Source organism: Leptonychotes weddellii, chromosome 16, assembly GCF_054177405.1.
Source record: "Leptonychotes weddellii isolate Sample4059 chromosome 16, ASM5417740v2, whole genome shotgun sequence".
NCBI classification, from domain to species: domain Eukaryota; kingdom Metazoa; phylum Chordata; class Mammalia; order Carnivora; family Phocidae; genus Leptonychotes; species Leptonychotes weddellii.
Window position 1 is genome coordinate 25,458,787 of NC_138384.1, and position 24,131 is coordinate 25,482,917.

At 49.4% G+C, this 24,131-nt stretch overlaps 1 protein-coding gene across 2 annotated transcripts in view; it reads right to left on the reverse strand.

Moving 5' to 3' along the window:
- The window catches only part of GNAO1 (G protein subunit alpha o1), a 171,828-nt gene that overhangs the window by 79,428 nt on the left and 68,269 nt on the right, over window positions 1-24,131 (reverse strand). For both annotated transcript variants that reach the window (XM_081806576.1, XM_081806577.1), the window contains exon 3: window positions 5,312-5,453. In XM_081806576.1, coding sequence (XP_081662702.1) covers window positions 5,312-5,453 — 142 coding nt within the window. The remainder of the gene's footprint in view (window positions 1-5,311; window positions 5,454-24,131) is intronic.

Here is a 24,131-nt window from a genome sequence, read left to right on the forward strand (position 1 = left end):
GTGCCTGATTTTGCTGTGCCTATTTAAGTGGGACTCTGCTCTGGATCTGAATCACATGGATGACAGCTTCGATAGGAGTCCTATCGAGATCATATACGTATATATTTTGCCTGCATGACCTTGGGCAAGTCACTGAGCCTCCTGGCCTCATTTTTTTTCACTTGTAAGGGATAACCATAGCACCAACTGCACAGGTGGTTGTTAGGATTAAGTAAATAATGTCAATTGTTTAAACTGGGCCCTGAAACATACAGACCGGAAGTCACTCTTATCATTACCTTTAATTCCTAAAACCTCAGTTCTCTGATCCATCTGCTTGCTGATCACTCCCACCAGGCAGCCCACTAGGCTGCAAGCAGACTCAGCACCCTGGGCCCAGTCCAGCCCCACCTCGTGCTTGCTGCCCCAGGTTTCACTTGCTCTCAGTCAGCCAGTCTCTTGATCCTCGCCCTTCTGCCCCAGCAGCCCATCAATCCCAGGCCCTCATCTCCCTCTCATCACCACACGTCACTTTGCCACCCTTCCTTTCCAACCCCCATGGAGAACCGCGCTCCGCATGCCTGTCATTCACTGTAGCTCCCCAGCCTGCCTCCACACCTGCAGTCCTCCTCCCACTAGTCCCCCCACCCCTACACGGGCCATCATGAGAGTCTTCTAAAAAACTCACTTTCATCCCACCCCTCCCCAGCTCAAAAATCTATCAATGGCCGCCTGCTGCCACCAGGATCAAACCCAACCTCCTCAGTGCACCCTCCAAGGCCCACCCCATCTGGACCTCACTGCATCTTCTAACTTGCCCACACCTTACCATATCCTAACCCTCTGTTCCGGCCACTGGCCTCCTCTGTTCTTCAGATCTGTTTTGGTCGCTACCAACCCACTGCCTTTACTCCTGTTCTTCCTGCTTCAAGTCCTTTTCCTTACCCACATCTGCCCTTGTCAAGCCACACCCCTGCCTCAAGGTCAGTGACCACCTTGTGAGGGCTGAGCTCATTCAGCTTGTGAGCCCTGTCTACCCAAGGAGATCAACTCCTTTTTTCCCAAATTCTAGTTAGTTAACATATAGTGTAATATTGGTTTCAGGAGTAGAATTTAGTGATTCATCACTGACATACAGCACCCAGTGCTCATCCCAACAAGAGCCCTCCTTAATACCCATCATCTATCTAACCCATCCCCCACCCACCTCCCTCCATCAACCCTCAGTTTGTTCCCTGTTGTTAAGAGTCTCTTATGGCTTGTTTCCCTCTCTGTCTCTTTTTTCCCCCTTCCCATATGTTCATCTGTTTTAACAAGATCAACTCCTTAAAGGCTCTGTGTCACATACCTGTGAATACTTAGCACAAAGCCTAGCCATAGTAGGTATTCAATCAACATCTGCTCATTTAGTGATGAATTACAGATACTTTTCCTTTTTTCTCTGACAGCTAAGGAAGTTAGACATGTCATTCCATTCAAGGGACTTTTTTTGAAGGCCTACTATATTCTGAGCCCTGTGCAGGTTGTTTGGGTGAGGAGGGGACCAAAAGATGAATGACACAGGCCTTGTGCAGAAGGACCTGAAATCACAAAAGAGTTCTTATTCCAGGCTTTATGAGTGCCAGAGCCCCCTGAAATTGTATGCAAAATTTCCCAGATGTGTGCATGTATGCACCATTCTGGAGAGAAGGCTTTCTGCTTTCATTAGCTGCTCAAACGGGTTTTGATCACCCTAGAGCGCAAGGGTCGCTGCTCTAAGGAAAGAGTAACATGACCAATATTCATACCAGTGTATGAGTAAGTGCTCAATGGAGGGAAAGCCTTGAGCTGAGTTTTGCTGTCAAGGGGATGGAAGAGAAAGCCTTCATGGAAGAGAAGGGAGCTAAGCTGGGCTTCTTCACTCAACAGGAGGGATTCCAGGAGGAAGAGAAGGGGAGAAGGGCATTGGTGGCACAGGGTATGGCCTGAGCCAAGGCCTGGAAGCATAGGAGTGTGTGTGTCTTTGGGGAGAGGGTCTGTGGTCTGGTGTGGCTGGGGCATGGGACGTGGAAACCCCAGACTGATATAAGGGGATCCCTGCTGCTTGCCCTCATGTAGCGGCTTCTTCAGCCTTGGACTCATGCCCAGAGAGGCTGAAGGGGAAACCAGTCACTCTTCCTTCCACTGGGGGGCCAGGATAGGTGATGAGCCAGCTACCAAGAGAAGTCAGGGACCCCTGTTCTAATGAGGTACAGCAAGGAAGCCTCTAGATGCTTCTTTGTAAGGAGATTGCAAAGCTGGCTGGCCAAGCAGACTCTGGATGTGGGGTTGTCTTCCTCTAGATGTTTCATGAGGGATTGGGGAAGGAGGCAGAAGTGGAGAAGCCAAGAGAGTAAAGGAGGTCTTTCAAGGCCAAAACACAAATCTGGATCTGCTCTGCATGGGGCAGTTTTCACAACATCCAAATAGCAGATCCTCTAGGTGGGCCCCTCCTGGGTCCTGAGAGAGGAAAGAGAAAGAGATTGGAGACCCAGCACTGGGGTCAGGGCATCTGGGCACCATCTGGCTGGCTGTAGTTAGACCTGACTGGAAGGCATCCAGTACCCCAGGGCCCCACCCCTCTCCCAGGGTGTGGTTCAGGCTTTCTCTCTTCTAACATGCCAGCCTCACTCCTCTTTCAGGCCCCTGGTGCTTATTTGGAAACGTTGTCCCCCATCTGCTCCCATGGCTGGCTCCTTCTTATAGTCAAGTTTCATCACAAATGTCCCTTCCAGGTCCGGCGGAAGCGTTCAGTCTGAAGTAGTTGCCTCTATACCCCCAACCAGGTTAATATAGGGATCCCTGCACTCAGCTTCCTAGACTGCAAATCCATGACAGCGCGCTTCCTGAAAATATCTTCCCCAGCTGTCTGGCTCACTTTGGCCTGAGTCTTGGGTCAACTTTTCTGCTCCTCACAGGTGCCATAACAGAGGGAGGAGGTGCCCAAGGGCCTGGAGGCCTTTGTCAGCCAGGAGGATTGTGCCTGAGGAGCCTGTGCTGCCCCGGGATGGGTCGGGCACCTGCCATGGTGCCACCCACCGTAACAGGACTGGGCTCCAACGCTACCATGTCCAGTGGACTCTGCCGGGCATCTCCACTCTGTTCCTGGTCTCCCTCTGTATTGGTACCCTCCCTGGCCTCCTACTTGATGACGGTCTTGAGTGGGGGGACCTCATAGAAGAGAAACAGCCACAGAGGCCCCGGGGGCCCCCAGCACAGTCCTTGATATATCGTATTCCTTGCCATTCCCAAGCAATCACCTCTCTGTTCAGGATAATCAAATGGTGGGGGGGTAAGAAATCCCACAGGAAGAAGGAGTACTTTCAGAACTGAAGGAGAAAGCATTCCAAAGTCATAATGTCTTTTCTGGGTTTTAATCAGGGCAGGAAGTTTTCAGGGAGGAAATGGTTGGGAGGCAGCCATGGCAGTGAACACATAAACGCCTGGCGGCTCTCATAGGCTATGTGTCTATGTACGTGTGTGTAAGTGTGGAGGGTACGTGCTGTGGACACATATGCCTTGTGTAGGGTAGTTGTCATTTGGGGAACAGAGATCCAGGCACCTTGCTCTCTCTCTGGCCAAGAGGCCCGTGGCCTGTCCTTGTCTAAAGATTGCCCCAGGCCCGTTTCCTGCTCTGGGCTTTCATGCCCGAGTTAATTAAAATGAGTTAACATATGTAAAATGCTTAGCACAGTGCCTGGCAGGGAGGAGGAGCTCAGTAAATGACAGCCCTCCCTATTACCACCATATTATTATTATTTAAATGAATGGAGCCCTGTAACCACCTTGGCTGATTCTGATGATGTGAGTAGGTATGTGCTGAATGCCTGGTTTCTTGGGGCGCCACCCCCACTGCATTCATTCCTGGATCCCCAACAGCCAGCACAGTGCCTGGCCCGCTAGCAGCTGTCAGTTTTTACTTAATGGAAATAAGACAAGCACTTGCAGTACCCCTCTTCCCACGGGCCCTGGCTCTGTGACTGAAACCAAAGCCGGTCCCCCGGGTGGGAAGAGCTTCCTTTGCAGAACCAGCTGCTGGACTCAGCCTCCCAGAGGAGCAGTGGATGATGGGGCCCTGGCTTCCCTGGCCCAGGCTGGCCTCGGACACACCTCCCTTCAACAAATCCCCCAGGGGAGAAGCAGCCCATGCCAGGGCTGGGATGACTCTGCCCCATAAACTTAGAATGTTGGGCATAAAATATTGAATTTTACATTTAAAGCTATCGGTCACAGGTTCCTCATCAGACCCAGAGGCAAGGATAGTTTTTCTCTGTGAGGGAGATGATTTTTTTTAGCAAAGACAGGTTATGTATACAACGCACAACTGAATCACACAGTAATCAGAGATGACTTCTCTCTATCCAAAGGCTCCAATGAGGGGGCCCAGGAGCTCAAAGACCTCCCCGTCTGCTCCCCTTCTCTGTCGTCCAGGACAGAGGGAAAGGGTTGCTGGGATTCACAGTCCCACCAGGGGACAAAGAGCCACTTCTGGATAGAATTCTCTAAGTCTGTTTTTCCTTCTTTCTCTCTCTCTTTTATTTAGCTTTGCCAAGCGTAGCTGTATATGCTTCCGTCTTACAGTTAATGCAAATGTTTGCAAATAAGGGGCTTTTATACACTTACTCCATTCACCACTTATCAGACACCTGGGAACCCAACTGAAAAACAGTCCCTCGTATGTAAGTGTTGAATCACTAAATTGTACACCTGAAACGAATATTAATGGTGTATGTTAACTCACTGGAATTTAAAGAAAACCTTAAAAAAAAAAAAGTAAAACAGTCTCTGTTCTAGGATATCAACTTCCTGCAGGAAGGAGAGCCCCTTAGGTCTTCAGACCCACCTGGGAGAGGCAGACAACATATTCCTTGGTGTAAAGGAGGAAAGAGTCACAATCAAACGGCTACACCCCGCTCCCAAGAAGGCAAGGAACCCTCTCCTAAGGAGGGGAGATGGTGCTCAGGTAGTGCTCGTTTGGTTTGAGAAATACTTCTGTTCAAGTTAATTGCCCAAGGGCAAGTCCTTGTACAATGCCGTTGGAGTCCCAATTTAGGATATCACCAACCCTTTGTCATACGCAAAATAAACCCTGACATTTGGTGGCTGTTGTCTTTGTTGGCGACTTTGCTTTGGAGGTGTGCCCATCACCTACGCCCGTTTGACTGAATTTGCCAGGCTGACTGGTGCGCTGGCTCAGGTTGGCGACTAGCCTTCTCTATCACAGACAGCGGTCTCTCCTGTTCCCTGTAAGTCAGCCGACATTTTAAAGAGGACAGGCCCTCTCCTTACGGTGCCCATGGGCTCAGCAGCCTACCTTTCTCTCCTTGTCACCATATTCGATGCCCAAAGTGTCCATGGCCCGGACGATAGCTGCCAGGGACTGGATGGTGTTGCTGTAGACAACAGGCTTGTACTGTTTCACGTCTTCTCCAGAGAAGCCATCTTCGTGGATGATCCTAGAGAAAAAGCACACACACCACATCTGATGAGTGCACTGTCCTCACGTGGCACCAAGAGCACCAGGCCTGTGAAGCCTCTGGGGCCCACCTCCTGGTTTAGCTGGCCGAGGGCTGGGTCCGACCTGGATGCTGAATTCCTCAGCAGAAGGAAGAGTCTACCGAATTACTGAAAATTTAGCAGAAAAACAGAATAGTGGCAAAAAGAAACATAGTCTTTTTACATTCCTTACATATAGTGAGAGAAATATCAGTCGGCAAGGTGCTGATTATACTTTAAAGTGCTTCGAACAGAAGGGGCACACAGTAAGCACTCAATAAATGTTAGCTGTTAGTATTTTTAAGCAAAGCTCAGGGTCTTAACCTAAATTTCCACTTAGAATTATATTGATGAAGACGCCTGCGGGGCACCTGGGTGGCTCAGTCAGTTAAGCATTTGCCTTTGGCTCAGGTCATGACCTGGGGTCCGCGGGGAGCCTGCTTCTCCCTCTTCTTCTCTTTCTCCCGTTCTATCTCTCAAATAAACAAATAAATAAGATCTTAAAAAAAAAAAAAGACCCCCACAAGAAGCCTGCAAATGAATAATAATTTTTCTTTCGCAAAAAACTCACACTCCTTGAAGGTAAGAGGCCTCATTTAAAATGAACCGTAGACTCCACAGAAGGAGTGTGCCTACTCTTGCATCCTCAGCTGGGATTTGACTACCATGGCACCCTTATTCTGGTGGTTCTGAACAGTAACACAGAGGACACAAAGGTGACATCACAGTTCCCCGACACTCTCTGCTCTCCTGTTCTCAGGTTCCTCTGAGGTCAGGGGTAAAGCTCCATGTGCCCTAAAGTCCCTTCTCCCTGCAGACAGTCGTCACTCAATACACACTCACTGCTGACCAGGTTCCAGAGAGGACAGAAGGCTGGGAAGAGGTGATAAAATGAAAACTTGGCAAGAATTCTCTTCCGGTTGAAGTAATTAGGGAGCGAATGGGTTCGAAGACTAACGTCCAACGAGAGCCACCACCTCCCCCAGGAAAACCGTGCACACTCCTCACGGGTCACATTTTTTCAGTTCAGGATTGAATACTACTTACAGTATGTACATACATCCATCTAAGAGCTGAGGCTTCTCTTCCAACCCACCACAGCACCTTTACATCCCTTCATTACCTTCAGCACAGAAGGAAATGGCTCACAATTCTTTTTTTAAAACAGTTTACTGAGATATAATTCACATACCATACAATCCACCCACTTAAAGTGTGCAAGTCAATGTTTTTCAGTCCATTCACGAGCTTGGGCAGTGATCACTATAGTCTAATTTTAGAACATTTTGTCCTCCCCTAAGAGAAACCCTCTACCTATTAGTAGTCACTCCCCACCCCCACCCCCCACACTCAGTAAGCAACCACTAATCTGTATTCTATTTCTATAGATTTGCCTATTCTGGACATATCATATAAATGGAATCATACAATATGTGGTCTTTCATAACTAGCTTCTTTCACTTAGCATCGTGTTTTCAAGAGTCATCGTGTTATAGCATTTTCAGTACTCCATTTCTTTTTATTGCCCAATTATATTCCATTGTATGGATATACCACATTTTATTTATCCAACCCCCAGCTGATGGACACTAACAATTCTTGTTTTAAAATTTGACTTGATACTGGGTGGTGAGTCTTTATCCTGGGTTTCTCTAAGAAGCGATCAGAATGACCCTTCTGACTTTTCATGGACTTCTTTAACCCTAAATCCATTTCTGCACAAGTTTCTGGAGGGAGGATACACCCAGTCTGGATCATTGGTGCACTACCCCAGAGGGATCTTAAAGGAAATTGCTAGCTTCCACTAGAAAATTGGAGAAAATATATGAAACAAGCAGTTTCAGACACAGTACAAGACTGTGATCCTGGAGACAAGGGAAACAAATATGGTGAGTCCTGTGATTGGCACGGCTTTCCATCTGGAGGCATTTACCAGCCCTCAGTGCAGGGAGGGAGAGCCCAAGCGAGCACAGCAGTCTTACTGAGTTGATGAGGTAAAGATCAAAGTTCAGTTAAGGCTGAGGTAGCTGGGATTCCAGAGGCAAAGCACCAGAGAGAGAAAACTAGAGAGAGAGAGAGGAAGCTCCCCACGCGTGAACAGGCATCTCCTTGAGTCTTGGGCTGAATAGGGTGGGACTGCATGAGCTCAGCAAGGAGCAAGCATCATGGAGCTTATAAGCTGAACACTTCCAGCTCGCCCAAGGCTGGGATATGTGCAAGTTTGACCAGGCAGAGTGAAGAGCCCTTGTGGAGCACTGAGGACACTCAGCAGAGACTCTAGAAGGCTCATGCCATAGTAGTAGGGCTAAACTGGCCCTAGAGTAAAAGCTACTTTAGACCTGCCCTGACAAAGCTTAAAAATTAGACTCAAAAACATCAAGCTGACCCACATGTAACTTAATTGCCTGATAGAATAAAGTCCAACACTCTTTAAATGAGGACAACAAAATCAGACACTTAACAATATAATATTTTTAATACTTAGCATCCAATACAAAATTCCTAGCTATGCAAAGGAGCAAAGTGTGACCCACAACCAGGAGAAAAATCAGTCAATAGAAGCAGACTCAGAAGTGACAGAGATGATGGAATTAACAGTAAGGCTTTAAAAACACCTATTTAAAATATTTTCAATGAATTAAAGAAAAACATGGACATAATGAGTAGAGAAATGGAAGACATAAAAAAGAACAGAATGGAACACCTACAGAATGAAAATACAATATCTGAGATAAAAATTTCACCGTATGGGATTAACTCATAGAAGATTAGTGACCTTGAACAATAAGCAATGGAAACTATCCAAACCGAAGCAATGAGAGGAAAAAAGGCTAAACAAAAGGTATTGTGATATTTATAACATATAAAACTAAAACTTATGCAACAATAGCACAAAGGATGGGAGGGATAAAATGGAAATATACTGTTGAAAAATGCATATACATGAAGCACTTAACAGTAAAGCATGGTAAGTTAAGACATACACTGAAATTTTAGACAACTTAAAAGCTATATAAAAAAGCCCACTGTTACCCAGGCTCCATGACCAGACTCCCCTCCAAGGATGGGACCCGCTGGGTGACCTGAGGGGGGCAGCTGGGATCTGCGAGTCCCCATGATACACTCTCCCAAGAAGCCAGTGCAGTGTTTCTCATTCTTCATTCTGGACCAGAAGGCCTTACCACTCTCCTGGGAATACTCTCTAGACCTTGGCTGCCTTCAGGATTTGCCCCCACTAGGGACGGAACTATAATTTTTCATACCCATTAGTATCAGTCATTACAGCACCTAATAAGGCAGGGAGGGTAGGTTTTTATTACACCTATTTGACAGAAGAGGAAGTGAGCCCAATAGAGATTAAGTAATTGGCCTAATGTCGTCTCAGCCCAGGAGTAGAGCATGGGTCCCCTAGTACACTTCACTCTTGTACCCCACCTCAGTCCTCAGGCTGGACTGGGTAGAAAACTGCTTGGAAGGTCTCAGCCTGGTGCCCAGAGTAGCCATAGATAAAGAAGCTTCAGGGGAGGTTTGCAGAAATGATGCAATATGGGGAAAACTTGCTCCAGTCATGATTATTACTTCCATTACTTGTTCAAATGGGCTTATAGTAGCTTAAAATTGGGCTTCCTGTTTCAGGGTAGAATTTTATACTGGCCTCTACCAAGTAGTAAGTATATTGGCCTTACTACCAAGTAAGAAAAGTTGGACCATATAAAGCAACACCGAAAACAAAACAAAACAAAACATACTCTTAGTAATCTCACTGCTCAGGAAAAAAACACTGACGTTTTTGGTGTCAGTCCTTCTAGTATTGCTTTCATGCCTCCTTCCTCATCTTCTCCGCCCACCCCCCCCCCCACCCCAGCAGTGATTTGAGTCATATATCCTTTAAAGTATCACTTAAGGCCCCTTTATTTTCTATTTCCCCATGTCATCCGGAGAGACAGTAGAGCAGTGGGAGGCTGACTCCTTGGGCTCAGGAGCCAGACAGATGTGGACAACTCCAGCTTTATCACTGATGAGCTGGGTGTCACTGGTAAAGGATTTAAGCCCTCAGGTCTTGGGTTTCTCCTCTGCGAGGAGCTGTTGTAATAAATGCAAAGTGCCCATCCTATCGTAAGTACATAATAAATGGTAGCTATGAGTAGTAATATCCACATTCTAAAGCCAAAACCCCCCAAACATAATTTCCTTCATTGGTATCAAGGAACAACATAAATAACAGCAGTGGATGTTGGAGGGTTTACTCTGCCTTCAGTGCTTTACATATACTCTCTCATTTAATCTTCAAAACAATCCTAAGAGATAAAAACTATTATCACTTCTTTACAGATGAGAGAACCGAAGCTCAAAGAGATTAAGCCACTTACCTGAGGTCACACAGCTGGTGTCAGAGAGGCATTCGAGACCCTATTCATGACCACCAGACAGATGCTGAGAGGCAGGGCTGCTTCTGCCCTAGATCCCTATATCCAGGCTCCCACAGGATCCAGAGATCTCACACACAAAGTGAGCATCAGAACATGTCCTATGATATCAGCCCAAGGAGGGTGGGGCAAGGAAAAGAGGTGTCTAGTCAGGGTTATTTTTATTTATTTATTTATTTTTAAGGAGGTTCCGTTCCCGACGTGGGGCTTGAACTCACGACCCTGAGATTGAGAGTCACATGCTCTACTTACTAAGCCAGCCAGTCGCCCCTGGCCAGGGGTTGGAGAGGTAGCCCAGGGGAATCTGGACTCTTGTGACAGGTCTGAGGCCTGGAGGACATGACACCAGAATTTGGAAAGCAGGAGTGAGGCTGCATGTGACACCTTTGCGACAGTTGGTGGCATCTCTGTCATCATACTGCAATAACCCTATAAACTGATCTTCATCCGGGTGTCAAATCAAGTCCCAGAGTCATCATTTGAGCCCCTGGATCCAGTCATACCTGAAGCTAATCCTATCTCTACGCCCAGTAATTCCCTCTTACTTTTGCCTAAGCTAATTTGACTTGGGTTTCTGTCACTTACAACTAATAGAGTCGTGACTAAAACGTGCTTTGCACCTTGAGAACCACAATAATCCGAGATCAGCTCCTGCTAGACTTATTAATTTTCTGTCTTTACCACCAGCCTGTCAGCCCCTGGAGGTCAGGTACCACATCCCACCCATCTCACTTCCTCTTCTCCATGTTATTTGGCACAATGCTGGGCTCTGGACAGTACTCAGAGAAAGTGGGACATAACTACGTGAGCCAGGAGTAGACAGATGCACAAGCCCCACCCCTCTCCAAGGAGCTCGCTAACAGAGGCGGGGGTGTGTGTGTGTGTGAGTGTGAGTGTGAGTGTTGGGGTGGGGTGGGAATCCACTAGGTTTGTCACGCCTGCAGAGCCAGGGTAGCAAAGGGAAGCCAAGCGAGATGCTGCAATGGCACCCACCCCAAACTCAGGGACTTTGAGGGGTGGACCAAGCTACCAAAGCGGAAGAAACATGGTGAGCAAGCAAGGGCTGACTCTGCAGCCCTGAGTGTTTGACTTTGGACAGGAGCCACCAGCTGGACTCGAGAAACCTGGCAACGCAACTGCGGGAGGAGATCTCAAGTGGAAACGGGGAGAGGGAGGGAGGTGGCACCCAAGCCCCTCCCCCCCAAAGCAGGTCTGAGATTTCTGGGGAGAGGCAAACAAGGGGGGACCCGCAGGCTCCCCTGCCTCGGCTCCTTGTTTTTGGGGCCTTGGGGACCTTGCAGGAGGCCTGGACCTGGGCTCTCTTTGCTCTCTGCTTCCCCCTCTCAGTGCAGGACAGCACTGCACTGCAGTGAGATCCCATGGGCACACGGCCTTATATGGTCACAGAACCACAGGCTCAGGAGCGGGAAGGGACCGCGGAGGATAGTCCAGCCCAGCAGCCATTCTCTTTCTTTGAATCACAGATGCTTCTGAGATTGTGACAAATACACCAACACACAGTTTTACTCCCAGTTTCCAGAGGCTCAGGAACTTCAGGGCCCAAAGTTGCTAGAAGACACGATTTTTCACGTCATCCCCAGGCTGGACTAAATGCCCCTCCTCTGCTTCCCTTTCTCCTGCACTGGGGCTGTCTCTCTGTCCCCCACCATAGTCCTGTTAGGGATCTAGATTAAGGGGGTGTTTTGGGAGCCAGACTCGAGCTGTGGGACTGAGTAATTTCTTTAACTGCTTAGCGCTTCAGCTCCCTCAGCTTTCCACGGAGATGGGCCTGGTAACACTAACTCTCCTCTCCAGTTGTGCTATATAAAGATGAGTGCCAGGCATGGTAAGCGCTCAATCAGTCCTGCTGTTATTATTATTGTTGTTGTTGTATTTGGTGAGGGGGAGGTGCAGTTGGCTGACCGTCCCGTGCGTCCGTCCTCTTGAGGCGAGGACGTAACCTGGGGCCGCAAGGCAGGACGGCCAGGAGGCCGTGGGAGGACCACTGCCTGCCAGGAGGAAGCCAGAGCTGAAGCCACAGAAAGGAAGATGGGGCAGGGAGAGGGGGTGTTCTCGGAACTGGAGCAGAGAATCTGCGCATTTACCTAACGAACATCACAGGAGCTGTGTTGAAAAGCTGAATTTCCGGATTTGGGGGCTGCTTAGTGACGTTATAAAATGTGTTTCTGATCACAGCCGGCATTCATATGCTGACTGTTTCTAGGTTAGGGTCAGTGCTGAGTGCCTCACTTGTGTGACCACTGACAATGGTTCCCCATCGTCAGGGAGCTGTGGTCAGCCATGGGGACATGGCCCTGGAGCCACACCCTTGCCTCGCAGTGGTGGGTTAGGACCTCCCTGGACGCACAGAACACGTTTTCAATCCAACAGTGACCAGCAAGATGCCCGTGAGTTAATGACTCACACACCAGCAATTAGGGGCTCCACAGAACCCGTCAGACAGCACGGGGCCTGGACAGGATTGTAACATGGAAACACCAGTGAGAGTATAATGTGTGTCCTGCGCAGCCACTTTTATAAAACTACATTTGTGTGTGATGGTGTTGGTAGGAGGAAGGGGTGTGGAGGGAGTAGGAGGGAGGGGGGAGGATGCTTAACAAATTATCATCAATAATCATTTCTGGGCAGTGGCATTCAGTGACTTTTTTCCTCTTTTCTTCACGTTTGTTTTGTTTCATTAAAAAAGTGTGCATTGGTTATTTGAAAGAACAACACATATTTCTCAGTGGGAGACAGGTACTCTATGTCTAACAGGGGGGACCATTTTGGCTAGGAGAGAGGACGAGAGTAAAAAGGGGGAGAGTCATCAATCAAGAGCAATTTCCTGACATGTTTCACTTGGGTTCAGCCTGATGTAAGATCTTACCAGACTTTGAAGCCCATGAGGCCTGGTCCCTTCCTCCCTGGGGTCCTCCTTCTGGACGATAAGGTGAGTGTTGAGAACACGAAAGCTAACGATATAAAGTGGTATCTGCCAAGGGCCAACTGAAGGGTTTGTGTGTCAGACGCTTTGGCTGCCACCCAACAGCCATTCCCTTCTCCCCACGGTGAGGTCCTCTCCCGGCCTCCCTTGCAGCTAAGAGTGACTGTGTGATCCAGTTCAAGTAAGACTGAAGGGGAATTGGCTAGAAGTGCCTCTGAGAAATGGTTTTCCTTCTTGGTCCAAAGAGAGAGGTTTTTGATAATAGCTTTCCTGTCTCCCTACTCCACTGCTCCCCTGCCCATGGCTGTCCCTCCACCAGCCATTCCCTGGCTTCTTGCCTCTATATGTGATTGTGTGAGAAAGTGAATACCGGCGCCATGGCACCCATCTTGTGACCGTGAGGTTAAATGCCACCACCCTGAGGATGGCAAATCAAAGGGGTACAGGGGTTTCCCAGTGACACTGCTGAACTGCCAAATCAACCCTGGGGCCATCTGATAACAGAGGACATGTTCTTACCATGATGCCCTCTGCCTGGGACAGGGAAATGGTCCTCCTTGGAGCCAACACAGAAATAGTCCTTATCCAGGTGGGAACCAATCACTTAGAGAGAAAAGACTTGCCTACAGGCACATGGTTAGCTTGTGGCAGAGCAGGGACAGAATTCCCAGAGCCTTCTCCATTGTGCCACAGGTCTCTGAATTCCCTTAATGCTCCCCTGAGGTGGGGGACTGGTGGGTGACATCAGGTGAGAAAAACATCTACCAATTGCAAAGTAGAAAGATTTTTTTCCCCCTTCTGTCTTAAAATCTCTAGTTCCCAAAAATAATTTGGAGGGTTCTTTGAGGGTATTCTGTAAACATCTCTGTTCATTCATTCACTCATGCCCTAATGCACTTTTCACACATTGTTTGGGTAGCTACTATGTACCAGGCACTGTGTCAGGTGCTGGGGATCTAAGAGTGAGCTGGCAGACACAATGGAGCCTGAATTCTACGGCAGAAGGTAGATACTGAATAAGCAGTTTCACAGATGATTAATTAAATTATAATTGGAGTAAATGACACCAAGAAGAAAAATACTAGTGGCGAGAGATACAAGAGGAGGACCTACAGTGTGGGCTTGGGAGCAGCATGGACGGTGGTGCATGAGCCGGCTGCACAGACAGGGAGAGAGACAGGACTCCAGAGAGGGGACCAGAACATGCCAAGGTGGCACTCTCTAAGCGGGCTCTTCGTATCTTCCAGAGCCCCCCTCCCCGGCAGGCACATGGGGTGCTGGGGAAATGTGTGCTGAAGGAACAGAAGGCACTTCCTGGGCCGGCAGGTGGGACTGGAAGCCAGAGATCCCAGTCAGGATTGCTGCTCTGGATCTGGCGCGGGCGTGGGTCTGATGTTTCCTCCCGATGGAGGGTTCCACCCAACCTCCTGGAAAACGTGTCAACAGGAAGCTAAACCCAGTGTGGGAGACGTCACAAACACCGGCCAGCCTGAGAATGCTGGCAGGATCAGCAGACCAGCTTGAGGGGAGGCACCCAAGGATCACAGGCGGAGAGAGGGCCCTGTTGAAGGCCCTACCTCTCCTCTTCCCTATGGAAGCTCCCACCTACTGTACTCATATTTACTTACACTTGACAGAGGGTCGAAGTGTCCTGCCCAGTGGGGTGTGACCTGCAGGAGAGACCCTGGCCCCTGACTCTGTGGATGCCGCCAAGAGTGAGGACAAAGCAGAGCAGTCAACAGTGGTCCAGAAGGTACTGTGTGGGCAGGGCCAGGGGTGGATGGGAGGTGGGTGTTTCCGGCCTGCAGCAGCCCCAGTTCCCTAGAGGACTCCCTCCCTCCCTCCCTCCCTTCCACCCTACCTTCCTTCCTTCCTTCCTTCCTTCCTTCCTTCCTTCCTTCCTTCCTCCCTCCCTCCCTCCTTCCCTCCCTTCATTCCACAAATATATAATGAGAACCTTTTAGGAGCTGGACACACCCTGACTCTCCTATTTGCTAACAGTGTAGACTGTGGGCAGGTTGTCAACCTCACCACTCTGTCAAATGGGGATAATGACTCTGTCCCTCCCAGGGCTGTCAGCAGTATTAAAGAATGTGTGGGGAGGACCTGGCACACAGTCAGGCCCATTAATGGCCAATTGCTGGTATTATTTAAAAGTCACAGACCGGGGGCGCCTGGGTGGCTCAGTTGGTTAAGCATCTGCTTTTGGCTCAGGTCATGATCCCAGGGTCTTGGGATCGAGCCCTGCAACGTGCTCCCTGCTCAGTGGGGAGCCTGCTTCTCCCTCTCCCTCTGTCTGATACTCCCCCTGCTTGTGCACTGCCCCGCCCCCCCCGCAAATAAATAAATAAAATCTTAAAAAGAAAAGTATAAAAGTCACAGACCAATCAGTGCCAAAGCAGGGCTAAACTTTTAGTCTTGTCTCCTGGGTCTGGGTCCCCCTCCTACCCAGGGCAGCAGTGTCTTGATCTAAGTGAATGAGGTGTTGGTGGGGCCAGAGGATATCCATGTTCTGAATGACTGGCTCAGAGACCACTGGCTGGGCAGAGGTAAGATGTGTGTGTTTACAAGGTAACTATGCTAAGACCCTGATTTCTGATTTCCCGGAGTTCCAAGAGAGCAGAGGCAGTGGGACCCGGAGGCCCTGATGGGAGGTCAGAAGTTTCACTCTGGTCTAAGCTTCCTTGACGGGATGGCTCCCTCTTCCTCTCATCCACAGAACTGACTACTACATGTCAGGTGCTATTCCTACAGGCAGTGGTGAACAGGACAGACATAGCCCTTGACTTCAAATGACTCACCGTGTAGCTGGGGAAGACAGAAAATAAAGAACTAAATGAATAAATATTATAGAGTGATGGGGGTTGGGGTGCAGAGTTAGGAGTCAGGGAAGGAGGTGGTGTGTGAAACAGGCCTGAATGATGAGGACCAAACCCTGCATATATGTGAGGAAGAACATTTCGAATAGAGAGGAACAGCAAGTGTAAAGGCCCTGGGGTACCCTGTGTATTAGAAGAATGGTGAAGAGCCAGTGGGGCTGGAATGGAGTAAGTACCAGGGAGAGTGAGGGGATGAGGTCAGAGAGGGCAGCGGGGAGCTGATCACATAGGGTTATTGTACAACTTATATTTTTTCATAATAGGCATTAAAAAACCAGCCACCTATTAAAATTAAAAAAAAATGTGTCCCCCATAAACCACTGTGACTTCTGCCATTCGTTCTGCTCTAAGCGTGGATCACTGTTAAATGGCAGCTCTTTCCTCCTTCCCTTCCCCAGCTCTGACGGAAAGGTCTGTTGCTGGAACACTTAGGGGGGGATTCCAACTTATACAGCTAAGCAAAAAAGAAGGAAAAAAAAAATCAGCCATCATCCCACCTGGAGGGAAGCACCAACCACATGTTAGTGTATATTTCAGTCCTATTATCTGAGAGCCTGTGTGCGTACGGTCTTTCCTGAAACGGAATCACACGGTGTGCCTGTCATCCAGGAGTTGTCACTGGCTGCTTAGTGTCCCCTTGTCTGAGTGGGGCCTGAGTCATTCAGCCATGCCCCGATCAGTGGAGACTCGGGTTGCTCGTGGATGGGAGCTCATCCCAGTTTCAAAGTCAGCTGTTGAGGAGGCTGCCTGACCATGAGCACATTTCTCCTAATAAAGGCAGAAAGCTACAAAACCTGGATGGGACAAGCCAGAGGCTGGGGGACCCCTGGCTTTACAGGCTGGGCTCGAGTGAGGCGTGTGAGCACAAATTGGACCTTTCAGCTATTTGAAAAGAAGAGAAGAAAGATCCAACTTAAAATCCAGCTATTTCATGATGGGATGAAGCTGTATGGTTTGAGCAAAATTATTTAAAAAAACCAGATAAGATCCCTTAGTAATTAAGACTATATTTAAAACTTGATATTCTAAGAATAACATAGAATAGAAGGGTATTTAAAATAATAGTATTAAACAAATCATTCCCCCAGGGGAATGACTGGTACAAAACAAGGGATATGTCCTGTTGACAGTGACTTGCAGAAATCTGTTATAAAGATGCCATTTTTAATAAGGGGTAACTCGGGCCAGAAGCAATGATGTCAGCTGCCAATTGTCACCAGACGGAGCCAGGGGCAAGGCCAGGACTTGTTGTGATTCCAGGACAGAGCCTCTGCTGCCATTATCTGGAAAACAGCGTGGACCTTGCCCTTTCCCAAGACTTTTGGTGGTGGGGGTGAGGGGGGCCACATGCCAGCTCTCATTCCAGGAGGGTGTGATGCTCAGAGCACTGCCTTCTAGAGCTCTGTCCCTTTTTCTCTTCATGGCAGTGTGGCTGGTCTGAATCCTGGGACCCTGGCCTTGGATTAGAGGCATACATCATGTCTTGGACTTGGAGCCAGAAGACCCAGCTTCTTATGCAGTGTGGCCACTAACAAGCACCACAACCCCAGGTCGAGTGGGCAGAAGAAGTCCCCAGAGAGCTGGGGAGTCTGCCCACCCCTCTTCGGTCAGCGTTATCACCTTGGCCTGGGGCTCCACCGTGGTGTTAGATGTGCATCCTCCTATGAGGATAGCCTTGGCCTCCTAATCCATGCCAGTGTATTTAGGAAATGCTCCATTTACTGTGACGGCTTAGACCCCAGTTTAGTTACTCAGGAGACCTGGGGCCTGGCCTTGGCTCCACCACTGACCACCTACAGTGAGCGTGGACATGTCCTATATGTGTTGCCCTGGCTTTGGACTTGGGTTGTGTCAATTTCCTGTGGTGACCCTGCTTCACTCAGGTCAACCCAGTTCCATGGTCATAGCTCTGTCTTTGTCAAATACAGTCCTTTTGGAATCTCACAGTTCATAAAACATGGGTGCAAAAAATTGAAGGGGCCCTTGATGGACAAAAGATTGAGCAGCTGAAATAGAGACCTGCATACCTTGCTAAATTCCAGTTCTGCTCAAACGTCACCTCCTCAGACCACTCTGGCTAAAAAAGCCTGCTCCTTCTATCATTCCCTTTCTCCTGCCTTCTTTTCCTTGATAGCATGTACCAACGCCCGATATATATATTTACTTGTATACCGTCTCCCCACATTCCAATGAGCTTTATGAGGGCAAGGACCTTGTCTGTCTTGTTCACTGACCACAGTGCCCCAAGCAGTGCTCAGACATCGTGAATGATCAGTTAATGTTGGCTGGGTGGCTGAATGAAACACGATTGTTTAGGAACTCTTCAGCTCTAAAATGGCAGCTTTACATGTGACTCCTTCCTGTGAAGGTAGGGGGCCTTTAAATTGTGGGCCAGGATGAATGTGCTTCCCCAACCCACCCTGCCATCTCAACCCCTGGCTGTAAATCCCATCTCCCAACCTTGGATGCTGACTGGTCTTCCTCCTTAGGGGCCAGAATCTGTGGCCCTTTTCCTACTGATGTTAATTAGAATTACTCCCTCACTCACCGGCGTGAGTTCACTCCCTTTTACCCCTAACCTTGGTTCTCATGGTTTTCTTATATTTTTTTTTTTTAAGATTTTTTATTTTTTATTTGACACAGAGAGGGAGAGCACAAGCAGGGGGAGCGACAGGCAGAGGGAGAGGGAGAAGCAGGCTCCCTGCTCAGCAGGGAGCCCGATGCGGGGCTCAATCCCAGGACCCTGGGATCATGACCTGAGCCGAAGGCAGACACTTAACGACTGAGCCACCCAGGCGCCCCCCTTTTTTTTTTTTAAAGATTTTTTTCATTTATTCATTTGAGACACAGAGATAGAGAGAGAGAGCACGAGCAGGGGGAGAAGCAGAGGGAGGGGGAGAAGCAGACTCCCCGCCGAGCAGGGAGCCCGATGCAGAGGTCGATCCCAGGACCCTGGGACCATGACCTGAGCCAAAGGCAAACGCTTAACGACTGAGCCACCCAGGCGCCCCTCTCATGGGTTTTCTAAGGGTCAGGACATACAGACACCTTATGTTGCTCACTCTATGCTCACTTCTGGGAAAATCCAAAGCCATTGTGTTAAATTCATTGGTTATGTTGTGAAGACATGACAGAGAGCTTTGTGGCTTCTGAACCTTTTCTATAATGCCTTATGTAAAGACATGAGCTTTCATTAAACACGGTAAAAGCCTGAGTGAGGCAAATTGGTTCAATGTCGATTTTACTGCCTAAATCTAAGTAACATTTCTGTATCCCATCTGCCTGACTAGGACAGATGCTAGATTACCCTTTCTTCTGCTGACATAATGCAGTATTCTTATTAGTACATGATGTTTAATATAGGAATAATATACATTGGGGGGCAGGGTGCACAGCCTTTTAATTATATTTTGTGGAGAATGCAGCAGTGAGGCCACAGAGCTTTGCTCATCTTGTTCAATCCTTGGGGAAACAACAACAACAACCCTTGCCCCTGCCTGTCTACAGTATGTTTGTTCATTATTTATGATCCCTGTTCATTAGCCCCTGGATGTGGTCTCATGAACCACAGGGAAGTGAAACAAGACCAGCAGAGCCCACTGTCTCTGGCAGACAGCTCACAGACAAGACGTTCGCCAACTCGAGCCATCTAAAGATTCTCCTCTTCCAACCCCAAGATGACAGGCTCTGTCATCTAAGCAGACCAGGTGGGACTCTGACAATCTGTGGGAGGGCTCCTATCTGGGTTCCTCACGGCTCCCTTGCCACTCGCTGTGGGGTGCAGCGGTGACTCACTGCAGAATCCGCCTATGAGCAAAGATGAGCTTTGTAAATGGCAAATGAGGGTTGTAGCGGACATCTGCTATTTTTGTTTGCCCAACTTCTATTCTCCGCTCTTTGGAGAGAACCATCCTTCCTCCCACCATGGGGACTCTTCCGATCTCTAGCCCAAGTTCCTGGGGTGAGCCCCTGCTCCCCACCTGCCCAGTCAGGTAGCACATACCTGGATCCAGCCACACCCAGGCTACTCAGTTACACGAGCCACCGTGTTTCCTTTGGTGCTTCAGCCACACTGAAAAGATGATGACCGCAGAGCCCCCGGGAGTTTGTTTGGAAGGAAGGACGGCGACAGGACACGGGACTAGCCACACAGACTTCCTGACCCAAAAGGGGGTGTCTGGTTCCCGCTTAGTTTCTCGGGGCTCTGAGGGCTCCCCCACTGCAGGAAAGCATCTGCCCCAGCCCCACTTTACAGTGGCCAAGTCAGGCTGCAGGTCACTTTCTCCTGTAGGCATTTGCAGGGGCCAGCGGATCCCCAAGCACTGCGACTGCCCCACAAGCCCAAAACAGCATCAGGAACTTCACTCCTCTTGCTTCTCTTCTAGATTCCAGACCTAGGCAGCCTGGAAAAGGTTTTCCCCTTACTGTTCTTTTTAAATGAGGGCTTGTTTTTCTTCCGCTTCTTACCATGTGATTGGGAGGAAGGCCACCAAAACACCACTACCAACTTGCAGAGACAAAGGGGCATGAAAAGAATCCTCCGTTCTCCACTTCAGACGACTCGGCATGCAATCAGGGGACTACTCTGAGATCTGCCATGGGGCCCCACATGGCAGACAATGCTAGGTGAGCGTTCTGAAGCAAGGAGGCAAAGAAAAAGCACTCTTCTCAGAGCTCTGCCAAGGAGAGTTCAAGGCAAAACGTACAGATCACCGAAACAGAACTCCCTGGGGGGAAGTCACATTTCTCATGCCCGCTGGGGGCAACACTTCTAAAGTCTGCCAAGACTAAGTCTGAATCCACATTCCTCTCCAAGGTAACTCACGTCTCCCTCAAAGCAAACAGCAGCGGTCAGTTGTCATGCCAACTTTCGCTGGACAAAGAGGGCCATGTCTGCACTCAGGTCTCTGAGCCTTTCTGTACTACATTCTTCTGGTTCCCTCTGCGTCATCCCTTTATTGAGTCTTTGAAAGAAGGTGAGGGAGAATTCCAGGTGAGGGCTTGTCTTGCCAGACCAAGAGAAATAGAGTCGCAGAAAAACAGAGCAAACCCCAACCCAGCCGGCCTTCCTTCCCTGCCCATGGATGTGGCCCAGAAAGGATGCTGCTCTCTGTGTGGTGGATTGAAATGGCCCCGCCGTGGCCTCCGGTGCTTCCCACCCCAGCCTTTCTCAAGGAGATGGAAGCTCCTCATTAATAACCACTACGGTATGGTTGCAGCCCAAAAGAGAGAGTCCACAGAAATCACTTTGTGGGCTTCCACATCCATTCCCCTCTGTTGGGATGCTGGGGTGGGGCAGTGTGTCCTGCTCTCGCGGCCGAAGGCATTCCCTCAGGCTGCAGGTGGAGCAGATACTGCTGGGAGCCCAGCTGTGCCCTCTCGGCCAATTTTTGCCTTGGCTAGGCTTGACACGCAATGGAATTGGGGCTCCATCGATGGCTCAGTTGCTCATCTGTGAGGCCAACAGGAGGGTAAGCAGATCCTGGTCGCTCACGGTCTCTGAGCCCATGCTGAGGAGACCTGCTTCTGGGCCAGTGGCTAGCAGCTGAGGGGCTGTGAATGTGAGTCAAGTCTGAAATTGGCTCAGATGAAATCAAGCGGCCCAAGGCCCAAGGAGGATGGGCCGCACAAGCTGCCATCCTGAGAATCTGTCCACTCAGTCAGATGCTCATTAGGATGTCAGGTAAAGACAAAAGAGACATGCCTACTGCCTACTGTCTGAGCTCTCTCAAAAGCACACCACTCGGCACACATGGGGCAGTGAGGTTGGCTCGTGGGGAAGAACAATGGTGGTCAGCATCTGTTGGACCCCCACAGGTACCAGAATATGCTGAGGGCTTCATGGACATTCACACCTTTACTCCTTCCAACAAATCCTCAGACCTCATCCCCCTGGCATCCAGCCTTAGGGAAAGGTTTGGTTCCCTCAAGGGAACGGAGAAGTTAATGAGCTTTCTCAGGGTCAGGAAAGGCAGGTCTTCCCAAGAGCCCAAGCTCCTAACCACTCTATGGACAGCCCGTGGACCACAATTTCCAAGAAACACTGATGACCCTCCAGCACCGTCAGCGGATGGAGACGGGACTGATGAGGGGCAAGAGTGCTGGCCAACTGGAAAGGATGGGGAAAGGCATTTCCACATTAAGAAGGGGTCCCAACACTGAATCGGAAACTCTTAGTCCTTGTTAAACATCCAGTCATCACTAAATCCTCATCAGATGAACCCGTGTCCTGGCTCTTCTTCTTCTTCTTCTTTTTTTTTTTTTAATATTTTATTTATTTATTTGAGAGAGAGAGAGAGAAAGAGAGCACTCGAGTGGGGGCAAGGAGCAGAGGGAGACAGACAAGCAGACTCCCCGCTGAGCATGGAGCCCGAAGTGGGGCTCGATCCCATGACCCTGAGATCATGACCTGAGCCAAAACCAAGAATTGATGCTTAACTGATGGAGCCACCCAGGTGCCCCTGACCTGGCTCTTCCACCGACCCCTCCCAGCCCTGTATCTGCTCCACTCAACGCCCTCTACCTGATATTCCGATTCCTTGTGGTGCATCTCGGCTCTCTCCCTGGGCTGAAAACCCCAGAGCCAGACACACGGTTGCAGAAGGCGTGAACAACAAATGAACAGGTGGAGTCTGTCTGGGGAGATCCCTGCCACTTCCATGTGGCTCCACCACATTCATTTTTCCTTATTATCACCACAGCCGACTGCTGAGACAACTGCCCTAGGGCACTTTTGCATCCTCTGTGCTTTGAGCTCCAACAAGCATACTGATCAGGATGGTCTGGGAGCAGGGGTGGTTAGGGACTGGGAAGGCTGGTGGGAGGGGCAGAGAATACACACAAGTTTCCAGCATTGGATACAAATAGGGCTGCTGAGAATGGAATTCAATTCAATAAACACCTCCTAACACCTCCTAAGTGCAAGCAAGGCACGGTTCTTGTCTCTTCGGTATGGATCACGCTCCCTCGTGAGGAGGTGGCATTCCTGCTGTGTGAGGCTAATGGTGCACTCGGTCTAATTTTGGTGTGTGGCTCCAGTTCCTGATGGGCCTTCCTTGATGGTGCTGCCCCTGCCCTTGGAAGGCTCCAGCCTTCCCCAGCTCCAACATGGACTTGCTGACTCGCACGGCTCACACATCAGTCCTGGGGCTCTTCTGCCGGCCGTGCAGGAACCCCCAAGCAAATATTCGGCTGCGCAGGGTGGGGTCTGTTGTTTCAAGCCTGTTACCATACTCTGAGGCTCAAATAATGGACCATCAGAAGCCAAGTGTGTGCCTGGCAGTGCTTTCTACAAAGAACAAAGAGCTGTGTACAGGAGCAGCTTGGACCGCGATGTCACGTCAAAATGAGAAGCAGCAATGGGGCTCGGGGGCCAGACCTACACGGGGCTCCCCTGTCCAACCTCAGACTAACACTTCTCCTGGCCCTGCTCTCAGGCAGGAGGCACGGCATGCACCCAACCCTCACTGCTCTCGAAGGAGATGACAAAAACTCTCCCTCTGTTTCCCTAGCGGCCCTCATTCCTGGACGGGAAGGGCTGCCCGAGGCTGAGTGTGGCAGGGCCCGCGTGTGGGAGGGCAGCCAGCCTCTGACACCAGCTCACGGAGGGGGGGCTGTAGGGCCGCGGCACCGGGTTGTCCTGCACAGCAAGTCCCAGGACCTCAGGAATATTATCCCTGCCATCGCTTTCATGCACAAAATAAAGGTAAGACAGCTGAGTGAGGCCATTCGTGGAACAGGCCTGCTGCCTCCCACTGCTGCAGACACAGCGAGGAGCTTCGTGGTCTGGCTAGTGTCATTGCCCCTCACAGCGATGAATAACCAACGCTTCCTTTTAAGTTCTCCTAGCATTTCTACAGGTATTATTTGAAGAATAACAGCTCCTACTGATTAAACACTAACTTTGGACTAGGTATTTACGTATGTTATCTCATGGAATCCTCACAACAGATCTCAGGGATGAGTAACACAATTATCCCCATTTTACAGATACGGACACTGAGGCTTAGGGAGGTTGACCGACTGTTTGGCCAGTGTCACAGAGCCGGTTAACAGTAGAACTGGGGATTGAAACAGGGTTCCCTCCATTACCTCCATCCCAGTGGCCTTGGTGGTGACCCCATTTTGCAGTAACGGGGGAAGGTACAAGAATCAGAGTGACTGGCTGGCCCACTGTCCCAGAGCAGAGGCCTCAAATTGGCCATCTGTAGCCTGGACTTGGGCCAGAGAGAAGGAGATGTGTTTTGTCTGGTTTGCAGTGGTTTTGAGTTTTTTTTGTTTTGTTTTGTTTGTTTGTTTTTTTAGTTTTGTTTTTTATTGGAGCAAATGTTTATAAATCAGGAGAATTCTCACAAAAAGATACTGATTTCTGGCTTCTGAAAAAAACTG